The sequence below is a fragment of the Sceloporus undulatus genome, chromosome 1 (assembly GCF_019175285.1).
Source record: "Sceloporus undulatus isolate JIND9_A2432 ecotype Alabama chromosome 1, SceUnd_v1.1, whole genome shotgun sequence".
NCBI lineage: Eukaryota > Metazoa > Chordata > Lepidosauria > Squamata > Phrynosomatidae > Sceloporus > Sceloporus undulatus.
In genome coordinates, this window is record NC_056522.1 from 165,035,208 (window position 1) to 165,058,611 (window position 23,404).

Genomic DNA, 23,404 nt, shown 5'->3' on the forward strand with positions numbered 1-23,404 from the left:
TACTAGGCCCAGGGGCGTCTATAAGAGACGCCCCTTTTTTCCGGAGGACGTCCCAAATGCCGGTGCAGAAAGCACCTTAATTTGCTCAAGCTTTATCTATCAATTGTACTACCTCCACTGTGGTGGTGAGCAGTCTGCATAGCTCTGGGGCCCATGCCAGCCCTGCTTCCACAAACTCTAATTCCATTTGTCTCCTTAACATGTCAGAAGAGCCACTCCTGCTAAGCCTATCCTGCCTCCTAGCTTGAAAATCAGAGATCGCTCCTGTACTTGTAATGTTGTAGTAGAAGAGGGAATTTCAGCAGGTTTTGCTTGTCATGCAAACAGTTAACAAGTAGCACCTGCTGCAATTCCCTCTTTTAGACAACCATGAGAGGTACAGGAGCTGTCTCCAGTTTTCAGTCTGGCAAGCCTATTCCCAGGAGGCTCTATACCTGTGGCTGCTATCTTCTGTGCCATCTGCACAGATTTCTCAGGTACATTGCATGCATGTGCATCCCTGGAGACAGGGCCTTTTTAAGTGCACGCACTTTAAGCACATGCTGTCAGAGGCTTCCGGCTTATAAGAGGACTTTATAACAGACAGCCAGAGGAGCCCAGAGGCTCCATTTTATTCTATAGTTTCTGTGATTATTGTACTAAACATTTGCTGCCAGAGGAAAGCATTGCTGCCCCTAGCAGGACACTTGCTGTGGAGATCAGGCCATTGTTGTTGTTGTTGTGTGCCTTCAAGTAGTTTCTGACTTACGGCAGCCCTAAGGCAACCCTATCATGGGGTTTTCTTGGCAAGATTTGTTCTAGATGGGAGCTAAATTTTAGAATTCACTACAGTTTGATGCAGGATTTCTCCTCATTTTATGGAAGTTTGGGAGAGAATTGTTTTCGTTTAGCTTCATCAGGGTATAGATGGATGGCAAGCTCCTTTTGGCAATAGCTGGGGAAAACATAACTTCCTGAGAGTTGCTCAGTCAGGAGCATCTCAGGACTGAGATTTCAGCAGCAAAGCCTGAAAGCTCAAATGGCAATGCCCTAGTGGACCAGGCTCTGGTGCTGCTTTTAAACATGACATACTAGCCATCAATAACAGTTGTTCTGAGAATGACATTCAGATAAAAACCACAAAGCCTAGTAGATATCAGCATACTTCTTGGCTTGAACTTAAGCTTTCCAAGCTCTTACTTGAGCAGCAGAATAAAAATTCCCAGCTCAGCTGTGCTTCTAATACATGCAAGTAGTACAAGGGTTGTCAGGTTTTCAAAATAGCATTTTGGTCATTAGGAAGAAATGATAATAAAATCAATTAGTCTTTTTTGGTGAAACAGGACTATTGTTTTAAACCATTCTTTCTTATCTGGGTGTTACCACTTCGAATCAAACTGCCCATCCAATTGCAAAGTAAGTTTTCAGTTACTACTGTATACACTTTATGAATCTTGGCTAGCAATTAGCAAATAAGTTGCTGGCCGCACAGAGAAAACCTAATTTGAAAACCTTGCAGCCTTGTTGCTAGCCAGCAGAAGACTGGTCAGGACATATCTGGCAGGCCTATACAAGGCCCACTTCAAGTCTTATGAGAGTAATGCTTCTTGTGACAGCTCCAGGCTCCAATGAGAGCTGGTTTGGACAGACAAGTAGTTCTGTTCTATTAGGAGGTCAGTCTGGGAAGGCCCGCCAAAAGAGATCTGTTTTTATCACCTTTTTAAAGGCATTGAGAGATCTAATAAAGTGGATCTCCTCCAGCAGATCATTCCAAATTTTCGGAGCAGCTGTTGAAAAGGTCCTCTGGGATGATAGTGACAGTGGTAAAGGAAGAAAATAGGTGTAGTAAGAGAAGTGAAGCTAGAAAGAAGATGAGAGAGTGAAAGGAAATGGTGAAGCAGGGGAAAGACAAATAGCCAGGAAAGTTAAGGAGGGAGAAAAAGAGGAGAGGAGGGGAGAAGACAATCACAAATAGAAAGCAGGAATGAACGAGCTTATGCTTAGCTAGGATTTGTGGGCAGGAAGGTGAGAAGAAGAAGGAAGATCAGATAGGGAAAGAATAAGATAGTTGAGAGGGGGGTGAGGGTGAGGAGGAGGAGGAGGAGGAGAAACTTTGGGTCACTTTGGAGGTATGCTGTTTAAATGATGCATGCATCTAAGAGGCCAGAAGCCACACCAAAGTCACACTCCATTCCTTAGGGCTGGAGCATGGCTTTGGTGTGGCTTCTGGACTCTTAGGATGCATGCATCGGTTAAACAGCATAACTCCAAAGTGAGGAGTTGCGCTGGAGAAAGACAAAGACGATGAAAAAGAGAGGGAAAGAGAAAGAGAAGATGTTGAGTCAGAGTTGCTGAGACAAAGGGGAGAAGTTGAAAGTGCATGGATCAGAGAAGAGAAAATGAAATAAGGATATTTCAAGACTGAGGGGAAGAATGGGCCAGGCATACACACCTAGAGAGTCTACAGCAGTTACGCCAAAACAATCTACTACAGCAGTGGGGGCCAACAACATATAGTGATATTTTTAGAAAAACTTTTGAAGGCAGTGGTCTTTCTTTGAGGTTCTTCTTCATTGCCCAATGGCCATGCAATCCAGGTATCCTACTTGCTGCTGCTATGGGAGGGATAATTGACTTTAGGATTGGAAGAAAATTGCAATCATATTATACTGTGCTATTTTTGTCATGTTCATTCCATTGCTCCCAGGTTATACTACTGTACTGTGTTAGCCCTCTCATCAAACTCTTCCATACTAGTCTTTATAGCCTGAATCCTGAAGAAATAAGGACAGCCCTCTGCTGTGTATTCAAATATTTCTGAACTGGCAGAGATGTTAATCTAATACAGGAATTAGAAGACAACAATAGGACATCTCAAATTTTCTTTGAAAACCACCCAGCCAAGGAAGCAGGAAGGCAAGAGGTGGTCCAAGGTTCCCACTTATTCCCTGTGGTTAACATGCTGAACATGTGCTGTTGAGAGAAAGCATTCCTTCATACGCCTCCTTCTCTGTCTTGTACCCTGTTGTTTAAGACTGATTAGAATTTATTAACAAAAATGTGCAAATGTTTTCTCTTGTGGAAGCAGAAGAGGGAGTTCAGAGTTAAGTATTTCTGCACTCATGCTGTGATGCATGTGATCAAAATATGAAGTGAAACAGAGTCCCTGTAATATGAAGACTTCATTGCTTCTGCATACGCATCACTACAGCTGCAGAAAAATAAACTTGGAGCACTGATTTGGTTCAGAATGAGGCCAGAATACTAATAACTGCTTCATGCGCCTGAAACAGAAGTCTGTGAGCCAATATTTTCACTCTCAGTGAGATGTGGAGGACATCCTTGATATGCTTGGGAATGCAAATAAGACTTATGACAGGAGGAAACTATGCATTTTATGTCTTCTGCGATTTCTTTCTCATAGTGGACTTCCGCCTTTTTCAGGTAAATAATTACAATGTACTCTGTGCCGTCAGTGATCCCACACATCAACATCTTGGCTGCACCCTGAATCCTGAAAGTGCTTTGGGCTAGCTAATTGTTGACAAAAAGCTTAGTTATTATTGCTGCTCTGGCCAGCAGCATAGAAGACCAATACAGTGAGTGCAGGGGAAGACTTCACTGAGGGACAAAACAGACTGCAGAAATAATCTACTTTAACTGCCCTGGCTCAATGCTAGGGAATTCTGGGAACTGTAGTTTTGTGAGGCAATGAGCCTTCTCTGTTAGACATCTCTGGTGCCCCAACAAACTAGTTTCCAAAATTCCCTAGCACTGAACCAGGACAGTTAAGGTGGATTATTTCTGCAGTCTGAGATGGATGGGAAGCTGAAATTCTTGCTTGTGAGGTGTTGTTCGGGGACCAAGCAGCACCATTCCCAAAATATTTTGTTCTGATACCGTTTTACCAGGCAACCCGTATGGTGTAGTGGTCTTTTGAAAAGATGCAGATAATTGTAAATGAGAATACGCTGTTGATTTGATTCGGGGCATTCTGAACCGGACCGGAAGGGAGGGGTTACATATAGAGGAGCGGAACATACAATTCCCATCTCACCTGGTCTTGCCTTTCCACCTGTGGAACCCCCCCCCCCCTTGTTGGCAAAACATCATATTATTTTTCTTGGCTTAGCATCAGTAGACTTATTTATACATTTAAACACTGTCTGATTCAAACTACCCAGGCTCTGGGAACTCGTCCTTTTAAAGCATCCTTTAAAGCATGGTCCAGCTTTTTTCTTCTTCAGCTGGTAGAGTAGCCCCCTTTAATTTATCTGCCAATGGCTGATTCCAAGAGTTCATGAAAAGCAGGGGGGGATCTCTTGGAAGCAGGGACGGAGCCAAGGGCGGGGTTTCTTGGAGTCCGGACCCCCCCCTTCCATTAGAAAAATGAATGGTGCGTGCTGCTGCAACGCTGCGCCCAAGCCCCATTATAATGATGGCACTTAGTCTGGACCCCCCTCTTCCTTAAATCCTGGCTACGTCCCTGCTGGAAGCATGATGAGACAGTGGATTTATTTGATGATGGGGCCAGGAGAAGGTGCAAATGCAGCTCCATGATAACCACCAAAACATCAATGTTTTTGAAAATATAGCGGAGCACAAGAGGGCCGAAGAACTGTGGAGGAGCGTAGAATGAAAAGTAAATCATTAAAATGGAAGTTCAAGGAGGTAAACTAAAAACTTTCCAGAACCAGAAATGGAGCAGTCTCCATGCTGTTCTTTCTTGAGTTTAAACACATTTTTGCTGGTGATGCCAGCATGGATCACCAAAAGGCTGACAAAGGCAATGGAAGTGATCCGCATTTCTTCTGAGACTGCAGGAATCATTGCCGATGGGCCTCACCCAAGACTCCATGGAGGCCTCCCAAGAACTTTTCCCACCAGGTAAGTGTGTTGTAATAACATCCTTTGCACAATATTGAATGCTTAAATTACGTTCATGACCTTTACTGCAACATACCTATGTTTCAACATCAATTCCCCATCACATTATCACTAGCACTGGCACATGAAGCACAAATGACTCCCCCTTCTATTGCATGGGCACATGCTAATTTTTTAAAATTTACAGCATATGTGCACTGTTGCTTTTACATGGCTACAGCTCCCTATCACATTATATGGAAGTACCTTTAAATATACACTAGGAACACACACATGGAGGACACAACACACATGGGGAGTGCTCCATCCTCTGTCTGTGTGTTCTGTGCTGTCCATTTGGTTCCTTCTGTGAGTTAAATATACTTTCATACTGTTATTATCACATTATTTGGGAGTTATACCTTGGGCTGCAAGGACATCCATCCCATCCCTCAAAGTATTTCACTTGGATGTCTTGTGGGTGGAGGGGGATGCTAGGGAGGCATGGCTTGGGCATGGTACATACAACCTTCCAAAGACCTGAATGTAATCCAAGTAGGCTGCACTTTGCATTGGTGATGGTGTTCAACAACAACAAACCCTTTTACCTCCTTTGCCAAAGAGGCTTCTTCTGACTAAGCTTCCAAAATAGGCTGCAACAGTGCTGTCTTGATCTTTAGGAATTGTGAAGGGTAACAGGAATGAGCTGTTGTCTGCATAACAAAAGGAACAGCCTACCAAATTGTCCCAAATTTCCAAGGTTGTAGGACTGCATGTCCCATTACAGTGGCTCAGATCAGTGTTTGTACCCCTGCAGCTTCAGTTGATCTAGGGTTACACAGGGAATGGAGAATCACATTACTGATAAATGTTCTATTATTAGTGGCTTTTCTAGCACTGTAACAAAGGACTCTGATTCACTGTGAACTCGTGGAAATTTTAAAAAGTGCTTTCAGAAACCTGAAATGACAGTGCACTTATCTGCACAGTTTGAAGGCTGTTTAACTGTCATTTAATTTTGACAGCAAAGGATAACTTAAGCGCTCAGATGCATCAAAGACAATCCTGTTTAAATGAACTTCAGGCCAGATTTGAATAAACCGGCTTTAGTTCCCAAATCGTCTTCTGCTTTGAAAGTCATTGCACAATCCATGCAGAATGGAAACAAACAAACAAATCCACTCACGAGCTGAGCCTGAAATGGCAGCTGCTTTTTAAAACAAGGAACTAGATGTAGAGCAGAATTCTTGGTAAACAAAGAACCCTATTCTGCTTTCTTTGTCTTATTCACCACCATAATCCCAAATATGGGAGAGTTACTTTTTTTGGAACCAGAACTCAAGCTGGGAGTTGTAGTGGGGGGGGGGGGGAGTAATTTTTTCAAAGTTATGTTTCTTTTCCCCCAAGATATAAAGTTGAACCACCCCCTACTCCTGAATTTTCCTTATCGGACAGATTTTATAAAACAAAAACATTAAAAGTGAAGTCTTAGCTACAAATAAACTAGTGTTTCTAAGATCCAGCAGCATAATTTCATAGATTATATCTGCCCCTGCTGCATACATCAGGAAAAAATATCTACACTTGGGAGCCCCCCATTTCCTCCTTGCAGATATTCTAATGTATCAACTGAGATGTTTGACAAATTGATAACAACCATTGTTAACAAGACTATTAATAAAAGTGTTCCTGTATATTTTGGTTTCTTACCATCAAAATGAAACTGCAGGCATCAGGTTCTCTTTTTTTATCTTTATAGTTGTATTTTCTAAAAATTATATACTAGCAAATGTGCATGACTAAATATTTATTTGTTTGTTTATTTAGGTATTTATATCCCGCCCTTCAGCCCTAATGGCTCTCAGGGCGGCTTACAATATTATTTTTAATTATTTAAATACAGACTCATTGGGAAAATGCACAAAAACATAGACAAATTGTATAAAATTGCAAACATTAGGAGTTCTACTTCAGTAGAAAACTCCCATCTTACAATGCCTCGCCATCCTAAAAGGAACTTGAGACACAACAGCATGCTGATAGGAACCTAAGAAATACAACCAAAATGAGATATTGGTGTGTTCCATACAGGGGAAAGTAGATCTCACATCAGAGAGACATCTGGGCTAGAAACTTTCCCTCAGGTAGAAGGTTTTCAGTGCAGAGTGAGGCCTGTTACAGACGGCCAAAATAAAGCTGCTTCAGGTCTCTTGGGGGTATGCTGTTTAAATGATGCATGCATCCTAAGAATCTGGAAGCTGCACCAAAACTGCACTCCAGTGCTTAGGAATGGAGTGTGGCTTTGGCGCAACCTCCGGACTCTTAGGACCCATGCATCATTCAAATAGCATACCTCCAAAGAGACCCGAAGCAGCTTTATTTTGGCAGTCTGTAACAGGCCTGTTTTATGGAAAGACTATCCCGTATATGAGCCCTAGAAAAAAAAGTACCCTGGCTCTGTGGAATCAGAAGTGGTACAACTTTAAACAAAACAATATTAAAGCAAGCAATATTGGCTATGAAACAAAATCCTGAACCTATCTTATATTAATACTTCGAGTGGTTCAGGCTTTTTTCCATTGGGGGATTTTTGTCAGTCCTTGTGGTTGGCTCCTAGCCTTTGAGAACCAGGCGTTTGAGACAGGCAAATTGAGGGAAACAAGAATCTGCTTTTTCAAGAGACTAGTTAATTAATTAATTAGACTAATTAATCTCTCAGTTTTATTGCTTAGATCGTCTGGATAATGAATTCTCATGGAGTAAGAAAGCTATATTTTTTTGAAGCAAGCAAACAAAGCCCTACATTTAACGGATAATACATGGTAGATGCCACCTGAAGTACCAAATTAAAACCAAAGGGGGAAGAGCAAGTCCAATCAATGTAATTCACCATTGCAAGTCAATTACTAAATGTCTACTTGACATCATTTGCCCTGGACTTTTCTAGCCATTGCCCAAGATATAAATATTACTCACTTGCATATGTGATATACAAGAGTGTTCTTCAATCAAGCACAATGAGCACCATCCTGTTCCAATTTACATTTAGAGGTCATATAATTCAACCAACTGACACTCGTTTTTCTCTTACTCCCTGAAAAATGCTCTGGCATTAAATCCTGAAGTTCAGATAACGTGGAAAAGATTAGCGATTGAAAGCTTATTGATGGAGAAGAAAGAAGGGCTTCAGTTCAGGGAGATTTGGAATGGAAGGTGAAGAGAGAATGATGAATTAGTTGAAAAAGTGCTGTTCAAGTGACAGACTTGTTTGCACATGCCATCTGCCTAAGGATAATCACATGGAAATGAGAGTTATATGATGATGGCTTCACAACGTATCCCACAGAATATATTAGCCTTGGTCTTCAACTGATGAGTCACAGCTTGCACATGGTTCTTGCACTCTGCTTTGATAAGGGTCATGCATGCCATTTTCTTTTTAGGAAGAAGGAGCAGCCAATATCAAAAACACATAGTTTACCAGATAGGCAAAACAGCAGCAGCAACAACAAAAACCCCCAAGGTTTGTCAAGGCGGGTTGCAATGCATCATAGGGTAAGCTGCATTCAGTTATTCTGGGTGTTATAGTTGAGAAAAGTAACTTTTCCAAGTTCAAGTTTATGATCAGCTGATATCTGATAATGATGCACACTTGGAGATTGGCTGTGGGACAGCAGGGAAGAGTGCAAATGGAGAATATCAGTCAATAAAAACAGCACATTCTGAAATATATCTGTTGGGAGCAAAGATGTGTTATAGGAATTTTGTTTCCTGAAGTCCAGAAGAATCTTAGGCTGTCGAAACTAGCTTTAAAAAATTCACATGGAAATGAGTTATGTGATGATGGCTTCGCTGCCTTGGGAGTTTATCCCATGACCGCTGTTCTTGCCACAATTGCATTAATGAAAGAAGTGCATACACACTGTTTTGAGATCTCTGCCACATGTCTCACATGTCCCTTCATTGGTGCATCTGGGGTGTTGACTGGTCCTCTGCACTGTCTTCCACCCATCTTCCATGCTCTATACTCTACTCAGTGTGCCATTCATTTGTGTGTGTATATTTCTAATGCAATTCCAGAGTTGTGAAGAGGAAAGGTCAGATGGTGTTCATAGGATCTAGTAAGGTAGAGCCATGCTGAAGACACAGAAAATACTGTAACCTCATAGAGATTTCAAGTTAAGCTAACATGTACAAAACATTCTGAGCCATGTTCAGAACAGCATGATGCATTCAGCTGGTAAAGGATAACAGCTAGAACACAAGTGTGAGACACAAAGAATAGTTGTGACATGCATAGTATGGACACAGTATTTTTTCATTTATTGCTGAGTTTGTATGGTTGTAATAGCCTTTTGTTACCTGGAAACTATGGTTTTGTAAGTATTCTGTATAAAGTTTGTTGAACTCCCTGGTAACCAGTAGACTTTTGAGTAAGCATGCCAGACTCTGGTCAGTGCGGCATTTGTATTCATTCCACCATCAGCTTCCATTCATGAATCGGAAAGGGCTAATGTTTCCCACACAAAGCAAGGCACTGCTTGTTAAAAGTTTTTCTAATTGCAACTGTCCTTAATTCTTATTTTAGTTAAAATGTTACAATATTTCAGAAAATTTCATGATGAATGTATTCTAAGAGGCAGGATTTTGGGGGTTTTGCTATTATTAAATACAACCTGTGTTGCCAAATGGTTTATGGGGGTGGGGGTAAACAAACATTCTAGAAACAACCTTGCTCTTGGCTTTTAAATAATTTTATTTGATTTCATTTAATACTGATGTAATCCATACAAATAGCAAACTTCAGCTTATGACCTTAGATACACAGCAGCTGTTTTCTTCCAAGGTATAAGATTCTCATGGACTGCATGGAATTGAGGAAGTTCCCAAGCACAAGGCCACCTGTCCTAGTGGCAAGTATACGTATTTCATACATATACATACAAGAATCAATGAGCACATGAACCAAAATAGTAGTAGTAACAAAAGTAGTAGATCAAATGGATATACATTTAGGTTCCTCCATTCAGGGCTCCAGTGTTCAGGAATACAAACTGAATACATAAACTACCTTGGAAAAACAACAACACCTTAGTTTCACAGTGGAGCTTAGTTTCACACTTAGCAGATAGCAGTTATGTTTGAATCTTGACTGATGGCATCAGGGCTGTCTGATCTTGCATCCAAAATATCAGGACCAGTTTGAGCTTTTGCAAAGTCAATGAAAACCTAAAATGAAACCAAAGAGTTCAAATTAAGTATTTCCTGCATATTGTTAGCTTTAAAATAAAAATGTGGCCTAATGCCATATGACTGTAATGATGTAATTAACAGTTGTGTGACCGTTTTCAAAAAATTAAATACAAGAAGGTAATAAATCATTGGCATCACATTGGTGGGGAGTTGAAATCTCCTCCCTGGTTGCAATCACATTAAAACTTCAGAGAGAAAGGAAGGGAGGGAATATAAGTGATTACATTTAGCATTAAGAAAAATCTCCTTCTGGCACCAGTGGGAGAATTTCCTGCCTCCTAATGCTAACTGCTGAAGATAGGGGGTGGTGGGGTGGTATTCACATTACAGGTTGAAAAAAAGGGTTAAAACATACTGCAAAGCTAATGGTAATTGATCCCTTCCACAACTGGTACAGAGCTTAGAATTGTTGAAAGGAGCATCATTCCAACCACAGTTAGATGGAATTCCAAGGACCATACACTCTAACTCAATTTTATTTCAGAGGAAAGAACTGGAAAAATCACTTCTCAATATTCTTTGTTTAAGAAAACCCTATGGAATACATGGGGTCACCATAAATCAACAGGTGACTTGAAGGCACACACATACCTATGCAAATCTAGCTGTTGTATGCTGGATTGCTCCTACATTATGAGCACTAGGGCGATTATCACATGGAGCCTTGCCATTCCTGAAACATGGCTAAATCATCCATAAAGCATGTGGGTGTGATAGCCAATCGCGCTTGCCTCCCATGATTTGTCATTGTGGCGTCCTGCTCCTCTCCTGCCATCAAAGCATTCACAGAGCAGCCATTTCTCCAATAACAGAAGTTTCCATTATTGGAGAAATGGCTTTTCCACGAACGTTTTGATGAAAGGAAAGGAGTGGAATGCCTCAATGATGATTAAATCACAGGAGGCAAGTGTGATTGGCTATCACACCCACATTCTTGACAGATGATTTAGCCACGTTTCAAGGATGGTAAGGCTCCATATGATAATCGCCTAGGTATTTATGTCTACCCTAATCCAAAAAGCTGGGGTCCAACTGATGATGACTATTTTTAGATCAGTTTGGCAGTTGAGCAATATACAAAAATAGTGCAGGATATCTAAAGGATACTACCTCTTACAGATGTATTTATCTGCACATTTCAGGCTTTGTTCCTGGTGACCCTGTTTTTGGTGGGAGAAATAGGACCTTTTTTGTGGTGGTGCCCTGACTAGAATTTCCACCCCAGGCACCAACAATTCTATCTTCTAGTTAAGGGGTGTGTAGAGTGCAGTACTCCAAATGGTGTAGGATTACCACTCCAACCATTCCTCACCACTTGTGGCTATGCGATCCAACTATGTCTGGACAACTGTATGTTGTCCACTCACATTCTGAGTGCATGCTTAAACCTGTCCTGTCTTTCTAGGTCACTGACAGTAAATAATATCAATATGCTGCTTCCTTTTGTTTATCTGCCATTTTATATACTTTTATGTTTCAGGTTTTAAGTATTTGTGTGGTATTTTATATGGTTTATTAAATCAGGTTGTTAGCCACTTTGAAGTCACAGCATGTTGTATAGAACAGTCTTTTTTAACTGAAAGATAGGTCTAATTTAAATTAAAGTGTAATTTTTAAGGAAAGGACTTGACTGTAACATATCACATATCCATTAGTTTTGCCTTACATTAGAAAGATGGATTGGATGTTCTAGGATATCCTATCCAGAATTCTATCTTACACACAATTTAGTATCCTAAATGTGAAAATAATAATAGCTGAATAATACATCAATTCCATTACTCATGACTGGAATGGACAGATAAAATTTCCTACCTCTTCCAGAGTTGTTTGACTCACTGAGAAGTGCCTGATGCTGAAGAGTTCTTTGTTTGCTTCCAGCAGTTGAAATATGTTTGCTACACCTCCAGCAGAGACTGGGACATGATATTCTGCCATGTTCAGTTGGTGATCCTACAGAAATAAGATGATTTATTACAGATTCATTGGAAACTGATGAATGCCAGATGTAGAAAGGAAGACGTACATTTTGGAAAGGAAATGCTATCATCCAGTAGATACCACATTAGCTTGGCTGGCCCTCTATCAATTCCTTCATAAGACACAGGTATTTTTTTCCTCCAAGAATTACCATGGATTAATGCTTTGAATGTTGGACTAGGACTCTGGGAGACCAGGGTTTGAACCTTTGCTCATAGCTTGGGAAAGTCATACTCTCTCAACCTTAGAGGAAGGCACTGGCAACCCTTCTCTGAACAAATCTTGCAGACAAATAAACAAAAAAAACTTGAGTTTTGTTAAGACACATAAAAATAACAATGTGCTCTTCGTAGTCCCTCTATTATCCTTCCTGGATGTCCACACAACAGTTCTGCAAGGGACCCAGGAATCAGTTATACCCAATGCTACTAGCTGCTATTAATCAAGAACAGGGTTCAATAGTCAACTTTCTAATTTTGTCTGTGGCACTGAAGCCATAATAGTCTGTTGTGGACTTGCATGACAATTTACACTGAGTCTCATTTCTCCTATAATGCTTATGCATTAGGATGAGACACTTCGGTATTTGAATGGATGTGTGCCATTCTTTTGCTAAATCCACTGAGAAGTAAGCCTGCCATATAGGCATTCTGTGACTTGTGTTTGGGAAGCTTCTTTTGATGATCCACAATCCTTCTAGCACAAATGATGTGCTCTGTAGGCTGCCCTTTTCAGGGGGGTGCAAAATTTCTTCCACTTTAGGAACACTGGAATTCATTTGGTTAGGAAATGCCTCTTATTACAAGAAATTGATGTTTTGATATAATTTAATTTAATTGTATTTCACCCTTATGCCACAATGTGTTTCTAGCTTTGTGTGGTGGGTGAATCATGCTTGATTCAACACACAGAAACACCCCTGTGGACATCATCATTTTAATATTCACTGTCTTAACATTTCTCAATACCCCACAACTCACACAATGCATTTTTTAATTGTAGTAGACAAAGATTAATGATAAATTTAAAAACCCTGTAAAGCCCACTGTATATGCATTACTGTTATTCAAATAATAATGATATTCATGATAATAATATTTGGTTCATGCTGGCACTCTTCTCTAGCACCACATCTCAAATGAGTTGATTTTCTTCTTGTCCGCTTTCTTCACTTTCCAGCTCTTGCATCTGTATGTGGTGATGGGGAATATAATGGCTTGGACCATTCTAACTTTAATATTCAGTTATATATCTTTATTCTTTAGGATTTTGCCTAGTTTACAAGAACAAGTATCTTGTGAATTTTCCAGATAACTAATAAGCAAACATGGTTACTACTGTGGGATGCCTACTGATCTAAAACCACAAAAAAGGCTTAATGGTCCTCTGTATAGATCAGTGGTTCCCAACCTTCCTGATGCCGTGACCCTTTAATACAGTTCCTCATGTTGTGGTGACCCAAACCCATGAAATTATTTTCACTGCTACTTCATAACTGTAATTAAATAGATGTTTTCCAATGGTCTTAGGCGACCCCCATGAAAGGGTCATTCGGCCCCCAAAGGGGTCCTTACCCACAGGTTGGGAACCACTGGTATAGATAAACTAGTGGCTTAAGCATTTCAATCACACATTAAGTCATTCCAAATTTTATTCTTTTACATTTACCTTTAGATGCGTGTTTGGAAAGTTTGACTGCAAAAATTGTGTCAACTTCTCTATGTTATCTACCTCATTATTCAAATGCACCTTCACAGTGAATCCTTTTCCAAATCTAGGGAATAAAAGATGTTATGGAATAAAACACAATCTTTCTGAAAAGAAGACTCCATATTAGAATCATAAAATCATAGAACAGAATCATAGAATCATAGAGTTGGAAGAGACCACAAGGGCCATCCAATCCAACCAACATTTCTTTTTCAAAAGCAAATGAAAACATACCAAATTCCCAATGTGACTAAGAGGACATAAGGAGTACATCTGGGCCATCTCCAAACTGCAGTTACTCACATTTCAGGTCTTAAAGGGATCTTGGGGCACCTTTCAGACTAAACTGAAGAGAGGTTGGTAGCATGAGCTTTCGTAGATTTGAGTCTACTTCCACATATGCATGGGCTGGAGTGGAAAGTCCAGGGACAAAACTGTATAAATAGGCTGTGTGTGAGAATGCAAAACTTTGTGGGTGTGAAGATGAAATAACAAGTTCAATTTTAGAGATGGTCATTGGGGGACAAGGCAGGAAGAAGGATGTTGCCTAAAGCCAAAGTGACTAGATAATCATATGAATGAGTATTGGAATGTAGTGTGGAAATGAAAAATTTAATGAACTGGTCAAGGGAGCCCTCATGAAGCTGAGGAATTAGCTAGTGTTATAATGTGTGTAGTCCAGGATAAAGTATAGGGTAGAGCGTCTTTCAGTTACATGGAGAACAAGATAGTGATACAGATGTGCATACAGACAGGCCCCTGTTTGCTTCAGTGTGAATGCACTAAATGGAGAAATGTTTTGCACCAATGTCTCACCAAGGTAGGGAACCATAACTGGGGCTCGCATTTTCCCCTTCCCCCTCTGTAGGCCAAATGGTAGTATGGCCACATCCCTGATGTAACTGGATCTCCTGAAGTCATTGGATCCCTGTCCAAAGTGATCCACCTTTCATTCCCTGGAGAGGAAAGCAAGTGACACACTCTGAGTTGGATCTTGCAGGCACTGAGACATGAGGTGCTGAAGTCCAGGCTCAGCTTGTACCTGCAAACTTCATCTCAGGGTGCCTGGCTTTGTTCCTCCTCCTCCTCCCTGTTATACAAAAATCACACCAATATGTCAAATGAGTCCTAAGTTTACTTTTGCATAAAGCCAATCACATCTCCACCCACTCACCCATCTTTTTTCTTTAATCCTATTAAGAAGTAAACCCACAAACAAATCTCTATAACACTGCTTTCTGCTTAGTAAACCACTCACAGGAAGTGCCCCAAGGCAGGCATTTTACCAACCTGCTCTTGATATGCTGCAAGGAACCCATACACTGGAAGCGTCCATTTACCATGATAGCCAGCCGTGTGCAGAGAGCCTCACATTCTTCCATGCTGAAAGCCAAAGTAACAGGGCATTAACCTAAGGAAGACCTCTGGATTCCTCATGGCTAAACTGCATGTGGTTCCTTACAGCTGACTCAGAAAATCTACACAATCTGCACATCAAGCAGTAGCAAGCAAGATTAAGTTCAACAATGTATTCTCTTTGTGGCTTAATAAAAATAAAAGATTATTCCCTAGGCAGCCATACATTCTGTATGGTGATCAGCAGCAGTGCTATTCTCTTTGTAGGCTTTTCTTTCTGAGGAAGACCTAGTGGGAGTTCCAGTTAAGACGATTTGGGTGCACAAGGTCACAGCCATCATTCAGGTTAATCAGATTGGAAAAGACTCCCTTAGGATAAAGGCATCAAAAGCACTGTGAGTTTCAAAACAGAACAGAAGATGCCATCATTCAAAAAGTGATGATGATGATCCAGGGGCTCTAATGTAATCTTCAGGAGATCTTTCCCTTTGACTCTCCATGTTCCAACTACCCAGGTCCCTCACCCAACTCACAGATGGGCAACCTCTGCCCTGGGGCCCTCTGTAGGTTGTGTATGGACAGCCCATGTAATAATAAATAAGCATAACATGGATGTTGCTGGAAGTGGCCAGAAGCTTTCAGTAGAAACAATTCACCATTTCATTAAGTTACAAGTACTCACTGCTCTTAAACATAAGAAAATATTCTTTAAAGTCAGAGGTCCTGTCCTTTGGTCAGGGGCACCAGAGGAAAATTCTCTGGCTGTGGATTCCAAAGGCTGCTCCCACCACTGACCCTTCCAACTATTTTATAGGAGGTTGCCATGGCAGCTAAATTGGAATCACAATGCTGTAATTGCATAGTGTGACAGGTGTCTAGAAGAGGCAATTCACCCCCTTTTGCGCCATAAAAAGGCAATCCAGCAGCATCTGGGGATGGCAAAAATGGGCCACATTTTGTCCACCCCAACTCAGAAAGACAGTGCTGCTATCCAAGATTAATTTGAAGAAGAAAGGAAGGGAAAAGCAACACCTAGCAGTTTTGCTTTTATAATTGCAGGTTTGGGATTATGGATTATTTTTATGCTTTCTACCACTAGTGACTCATATGTCATGGAACTGTTTGCCTTTTACTTGATTTTTTAAACATACCATTAAGTTCCTCCCTACATCCCTATAAGTTTGGGGGACACACAACTCAGATCGAGAAGGTAGAGCCAGAATGACAGCCATTCTGTCAAATGTGCTCAGTCTGGAACTCATTTTGCCTTCTTTCTGTTGGCTTCCAGTGCTTAGTTGGGGCCCTTTCACACCATGCAAGCATTATGATTCCCAGTTAACTGCCAGGTTTCCATCTTATGGAATCGTGACATTTGTAGTTTAGCAAGGGGTATCTAAAATTATCAGTCGGAGAACTCTAGTACCTCCTCAAACTACAAACCCCAGGATTCCACAGGAGGAAGCCATGATAGTCAGAGTGGTATCATAGCACTGTAACTGTTCAGTGTGAAAGGACCCATGGATCTTCAGGAAGTTGTTTAGTACTGGGATAGGCTGAGCTGAATGTGGTCTTTCCCCCCCTGTTGCAACAGTTATAGGTGCTTTTACAGATGCTTTCCTAATTGGATTTCAAATTGTTTTATTGTTCTGGTTTTATTGGTATTTTAGTATGTTGCACACTGCTCTGGAGACAGAAGAACACTGATTACAAATTGTGGAAACAAATAAATAAAATGCAATTTGTGATTTGGATTAACTTTATTATCCTTATAAGGAGCTGCAGCCAGTTTCAAAAAGTAGATGCCTTTGAGGGGTGCTGAAGCGGTACCACCAAAGGAGAAGAAATCTTGGAGTGGGAGGAATATTTTGTAGTGTCACAGATATTTTGCATAGACAGCAACACCAGCAGCAACTGGAACAGAGTATTATTGTTCTTGATGCCACTGTACTGAATATGTTGTCTTACTGCTCGTTTTTAATACTGCATTTGTTTGATTTATTGTTGGCTACTCTAAATATTTAATGGAAAAGTAGAGTACAAACATAGAATACATTAGAATTTAAAACAGGTAGCAGTTATTTTCCACATGTATACCTGAAATTTGATTATCTGTATATTCATCATGTATACTAGTTGGAAAGACCAGACAGGTATTGCCTAGGTTAGGTTATGGGAGCTGTGCAGTGCCAACATTTCAGCTCTTTGTCAGCTTTTAGCTAAAAAAGAATGCATGGTAGTAACCTCAGTTTATGTTCATTCTGTTTCAGTGAGCACATATTGGTTTGAATACAGGCTTTCAACCTAATAAGCAACTGGGCTTATCTGAATGTGAAATCTGAGTGTGAACATTTCCATGAGGTGTTATTTGTCAGCTCAGGCACTCTACCTGTGAGAAGTAAGTATCACTGAACATTGGTTCTGTACTTCCTCTGTGATGATCTTCCACAGGTGCCTTTTAGCATTAGGATCCATTCCAGAGCTTGGCTCATCCTGAAATAAAAGGATTAGATAGCAATTTGTCTAAGAATTTGACAGAATAGAGCAAAGAATTCACATTCTCATCTTTTTGATTTACTTTCTAAATTCACTAATACTTAGCCTTCACATTGTTATAAGCCTTTATATTAAAGTTGCTCTCAGAAGCATAATGGAAGCATCACCAGCAGCAACAATATATGGCTGAAAGCCTAGGTGCATATATGAACCCAAATGATTTCTCTTTACCTCTTGGTAAATATGCATAGGATTATAATATAAAGTACCTAAAGGTTCAGGCTCTGTACCAACAAAGAATATTGCCTTTAAACCCATTACAACTGTCTAAAATAGAAGTGTTCAACTTTGTGTATAGGTACATGGAGAAACAGGATGTTGTTGAAGACAGATATGCCAGTGAAGACGTGAAGAATGAGGAGCCAGTTCTGGAGAGCAATTTTTATATAAAGTTAATTATATTCAAGAGAGGAATGCTAAAAACTGACACTTGAAATGTGCACAAGCTTTCTTTCTGAGCTTTAATCATGTACTGATTAAAATAAGGTTTCCTGTTTTGAGTATCGCATTCACAGACAATAGAGCACAGATGAGCTACCATATGCTATTGTCCTAAACAAGCCATTGTCAGTAAAACTGCCTGACTGTTTGAATTGTGGCTATTTGGTGATAATGTGGCATCATCCACAACAGAAACAACACTGCATGTTAGTCAGAAATGAGGCTAGCTTGTAATTTTTCTAGTGAGGAAACCTTCTCCATTCCTCAACTATGGGAAAGAGAGCTAGTGTGGTAGTTTGAGTGTTGGCCCAGGACTTGGAGAAACCAGGGTTCAAATGCCAGCTTAGCCATGAACACCCATTGACTGACCTGGGCAAGTCACACTCGGATTCAGAGGAAGGCAATGACAAACAATGTCTGAACAAATCTTGCCAAGAGAAACTCTTAATAAGCTTGCCTTGGTGTCACCCTAATTCAGAAGCTACTTGACGGCAGGAACACCCACAACTGTGAAACTGTCCTCCATTTGCAGGGTCCTTATACTTGCTTAAGGGTGAGGGCCCTTAGCAGCTGTTTATCTGCTTATATGATACAGTCACAGTCCTTTAAGAGTGTACTACATGTGCCTTGCCCCCTTTTGACTTTCATATTTTTCTGGAGCTTGTACCATAAAAGGAATCCTGATGCAATCATATCAATGTTTTTTGTCGCACTGTGCTCTCACAGTAGATTCTCGTGGTAGTATTACCACACATACATCAGTTTTATGCAAACTGAACACTGCATTGTAATTGTACATGCATCTATTTTGTAAACTTCAAGAAATTCTCCAAGTTCAACTCAAAAGCATGCAGAGCAAAACAGTCCACGACAAAATACTAACAGAACTGAAGGGGGTGAAATCTGCTTTATCCCTACAGATGAATATTCCCAGAGAGGTAAAAAGCTTGTAGTCAATCAACAGCTGCTACTACAGTAATATTCATTACACTGACAAGTTACATCGAGAGAACTCCTACTTTCTTGCCCTTATCTGACTTGGAAGTGGCAGCAGCAGGCTGAGATACACTGTGATTGAGTCTGCTCCATACCATCAGCTTCTCTGACAATCTGTGTACATGAGACCTGTTACTTCTGATTTTTCATCCCATAATTGGCTGACATGAGGGGAGAGTTAGGCAAGGTAGCTGTTTCACATTCATAACTTATACATTGATGAATGCAATGAACATGTATCAAAGCTAGGGAGGAATTCAGCTCCTGACCTCTTAGAGCTTTCTCTTGTTCTCTGTGGCCTTGACACAATTGGAATAGCAATTACATGGCCCACAGAACATGCTGACTGAAGGTGTGGATTTCAGAGACTTCTGGAAGAATGATTGCAAAGATATGGTATCTACACCTCACAAGAGGCTTGATGTGGAGAGGAGTTGGATGTTGGTAAGAAAGGAAAGAATAAAATAAGGTCTAATATAATATATGATAGAACATTGTATAAGTGCAAAAAGAGAATCATAGAGTTGGAAGAGACCCTGAAGGGACATCCAGTCTAACCCCCTGCCATGCAGGAACTCACAAGCAAAGAATCCTGACAAATGGCCATCCAGCCTCGGTTTAAAGACCTCCAAAGAAGCAGACTCCACCACTTCCCAAGGGAGTATTTTCCACTGTCAAACGGGTCTTACTGTCAGGAAATTCTTCCTATTATTTAGGTGGATTCTTTAGATGGAAGATTACCAAAAATATATAGCATCCATACAAACTATTAAGGATCCCTGAGATAGGAAGGCAATGTCATAGGGAGAATGATAGTGATAGGTTACCAGGAAAAATGAGACTAGAAACCCAATGTGGGGAGAAGTGAGACCTTAATTTGAAAGAAGGGGAATGAATAAAAAGGGACTCAGTAGTGGGAGGATGGCTGAAAAAATAAAGATGAACTCATCTATGTAAAAACTCACTGGGGGACCTTGGACAAGTCACACTTTCTCAGCCTCAGAGGATGCTAATGGCAAACTTGCCAAGAAAACCCTGTGATAAGTTTGCTTTAGGGTCACCATAAGTCGGAAATAACCTTAACGCACACAACAACAAAAATATTGATGACATTAATTCTCTCAAAAAATCTCTCTAGTTTATAATAGTTTTGTATGCTCTAACTTGTAAGGATAAAGATAATATACAAATAAAAGTGAACCTAACAAAATCATAGTATTATGGCATTTTCTTGTTCTTACCAGCAAAATATACAGTTTGTCCCCATTTCTCTGTTCTTGTTTTTGTTTACTAACACTGGATGCATACTGAGGGAATATCCAGGCTGATTACAAAGATCATAAAGTCCCAGATTTAGTTCCTGTTCATTCCAATATGATTTTGGAGATCCAAAACCACCATGTTTTATTTATCCCAGAATATTATGTCAGATCCAGGTATGATATGGGGCTTAATTTTAACTCAGTAAAAAATTGGAAAGAACAGGAACAAAATCTGGGGCTTTTCAACCAATCTGGATGTGCCAGATGAGAGTAAAATGCAGCCTGGCAAGAGTAAAATAGATGAAAATGCACTGCAAACATTTTTAAAGATAGGAGAAAAACTGAAAAGAAGAGAATACCTAAGGAAAAAGACCCATTGGCTTTACAATTGTGGGGAGGGTTGGGGTTTGGGGTTTTTATAATTGTAATTTTTAATTGTTTGATGTTTTATTTATACTGTTGGAATCTGCTATGATTCCTTTGTGAAAAAGTGGAATACAAATAAATATTATTATTATTATTATTATTATTATTATTACAAAAGATCTGCTCCGGGTGAAGATGAAGACTCCTACGATTTCCCCCTTTAATTTAAACACAACAGCGATCTGCATTGAGTGCAAGGGCCTTAAGGGTTATCCTGATGAGGGTCTGAATGTCAAAAGGTATCATAACACCAAAAAAAGAAAGGGGGCAGGAAACAGTTTGTAATTTAGTTTGTAATTTAACTGAGAGAGAAGGGGGAAGAAAAATTGTTAGTTGAAAGGGAAACATTTTTCAGGAACTGCTCTGTTTGGGAGCTCAGGTGCAGGATTTGTAGCTGTTCTGTCTGCTTATAGGACCATTGTATTTTTCCATTATCTGGGTACACGTTCCTAAATGTAACAAACACTACAAAACAATGTAAACTAGTCTACTAATTTCTCTGATCTGAAAGGAAACTAAATCTAGTTTATTCCTGGAGTTTATTACTGACAAAGTAAGGAGTATTTCACATTAGACAGGAAAAGAAAAAAGTAGATTCTGTGCTTTTAATCCATTCCCCCCCCCCCAAAGTTGAATATTTCTAAATTTCTTGAGTGTGGATTAAGCCCTCCCAACTGTTCAGTTTCTCCTCAGAACATAAATTCTGTGGCTAAAGATGCTGAGCACACCCTCTGGCTTTAGCAAAATCTTCTTTCTCGTAGCTCTTGCTGTTGCCTCTGCAAGGCTTCAGAGAAGACAGAAAATCCAAAGCCCTTCTTCCTGCTACAATAAAGCTTTATTTTCTTACCAGCAATAAAATGGAAGGCTTCCCAAGCAGGGCCAGGGCAGCTGACAGCTTTCTGTTGGTGCCATAGCTACACATGGAAGTGATTCTGTGTCGGTAGGGCATCAGGTTAAGTCGATAAAGCAGATGAAATACAGCCTGTGTAAACAATATGGGTTGGTGGGTTGATGTTTTTTAAAAAGGGTATTGAAATATTATCATTGTGTACGCCAGTGCGCTGTAGTGATGACAACTTGACAATGTAACTATTATCTTCTGACATATAAGTAAATGAGTTACTTTACCCGTTGCAAAATCATTCTCGTTTTGCCTCCCAGCTGTCTGCCTCCCCCCACAACCCCAGTATAGCCTCAATGCTAGCTAATCAGCAATTTTAAACATGCGTACATTTAAATCAAACTTGGCTAAATTTATAGCGAACAGAAATAACAACCCTCTTCTTTTTGCTCATCCTGTCTTGCCAAATTAAGCAGTAAGTCTTTGAACTCTAAAAAGGCTGACATATTTATAGCCACCTGGCACTAAACAAAAACCAACATATGCCTTTGCCTAGCTTCCACCCATATTGGAGCTAGCAAAGAAGACAGGATGATAGAAGAGGTCACCGGTCACAAGAACTCATATTAAACTCTTGGGATTTTTAATCTTGCAGTGCGGGTCTTGCTTCCACCTCCACCAGCTCACAAAATCTCCATATTTTCTATTCACCTGATGGATTTATCAAACCACTGAATCAAGTGCTGATTTGTTAGTCTGCCATTCTATCTCCTCGGCATGGTTCAGAAGGATATCCCTCTTTCAAAAGCACTGTATGCATAATTATTTGCTCGAAAGCATATTCTTCCTGCCTTTGACTTTTATTCCTTTTTTTAAAAAAGCAGAATCACACACACACCCGCCATACCGTCTGAAAATAGTTTCTGAGAAGACAGTGACCTCTCCTGCCAGGCAGCACCATGTCTAACATCTTCTGTTGAAAACAGGAATAACAGCTTTCTCTAATCTCAATCCAAGGGAGAAGATTAGCTATCTGACAGCTGTCCTGCTGGAACTGAGTTCTTCCAAAATTGATGTGCCAGGATAGAAAAACAGGTATTCAAATTGAGCCCAAGCCAGCTAGTTATGCTAGCAGAAAGTGCAAAGATTTTGTCTTTAAAACTGCGTATACTCTCAGTTATTAAAGGTATAATTGGACCGATTTTTAACTTGTATCCCAAGCCTCACATCTAACGACAGATATACCTTAGTTAACAAAGTAGTTGTATGTTCCTGGGCATTATTTGACTCCTTCAGGAAAAGGCGGGATATAAATAAATAATTATAATTATAATTATTTATTTTTACCAAAAATTTGGTAACAGAGGCAGAAATAACATGGAAAGAATAGATATAGGTTCCTACACTACAAAATAAGAAGAGCAGCTCAACAACTTTTGGCAAATGTTTTATTCAAAACAATATACACAAGTAAAACAACCAGGTCAGCTAGGCCTTGCATAAGTAAACAAAAGACTTCTTCCAAAATGCATCAAGGAACACTTCTTTTACCAGCCTCTACTTTTCTTAGGATTTCCATTTTTAGTGGTTATACTGAATGGAGCTGATGAGGCAGGCTTATCTGCTCTCCTTGTTTTTCTGTGTTGCTGTTCATGCATGGTCAGTAATGGATTCTGGTGGCAGTTGCACTAGGATCCATTAGAGTAGAATCCCATTCTGTACAATCTCAAGTTTCATTTCA

The 23,404-nt window shown here is 40.1% G+C and overlaps 1 protein-coding gene across 1 annotated transcript in view; it reads right to left on the bottom strand.

Moving 5' to 3' along the window:
* Nucleotides 1-9,513: 9,513 nt before the first annotated feature.
* ABCA12 (ATP binding cassette subfamily A member 12) overlaps nucleotides 9,514-23,404 on the bottom strand; it is a 144,452-nt gene continuing 130,561 nt past the window's right edge. Inside the window, 6 exon segments of the mRNA XM_042457768.1 lie at nucleotides 9,514-10,074; nucleotides 11,914-12,051; nucleotides 13,747-13,852; nucleotides 15,079-15,171; nucleotides 17,531-17,634; nucleotides 21,670-21,804. Coding sequence (XP_042313702.1) covers nucleotides 9,967-10,074; nucleotides 11,914-12,051; nucleotides 13,747-13,852; nucleotides 15,079-15,171; nucleotides 17,531-17,634; nucleotides 21,670-21,804 — 684 coding nt within the window. The 3' untranslated portion in view covers nucleotides 9,514-9,966.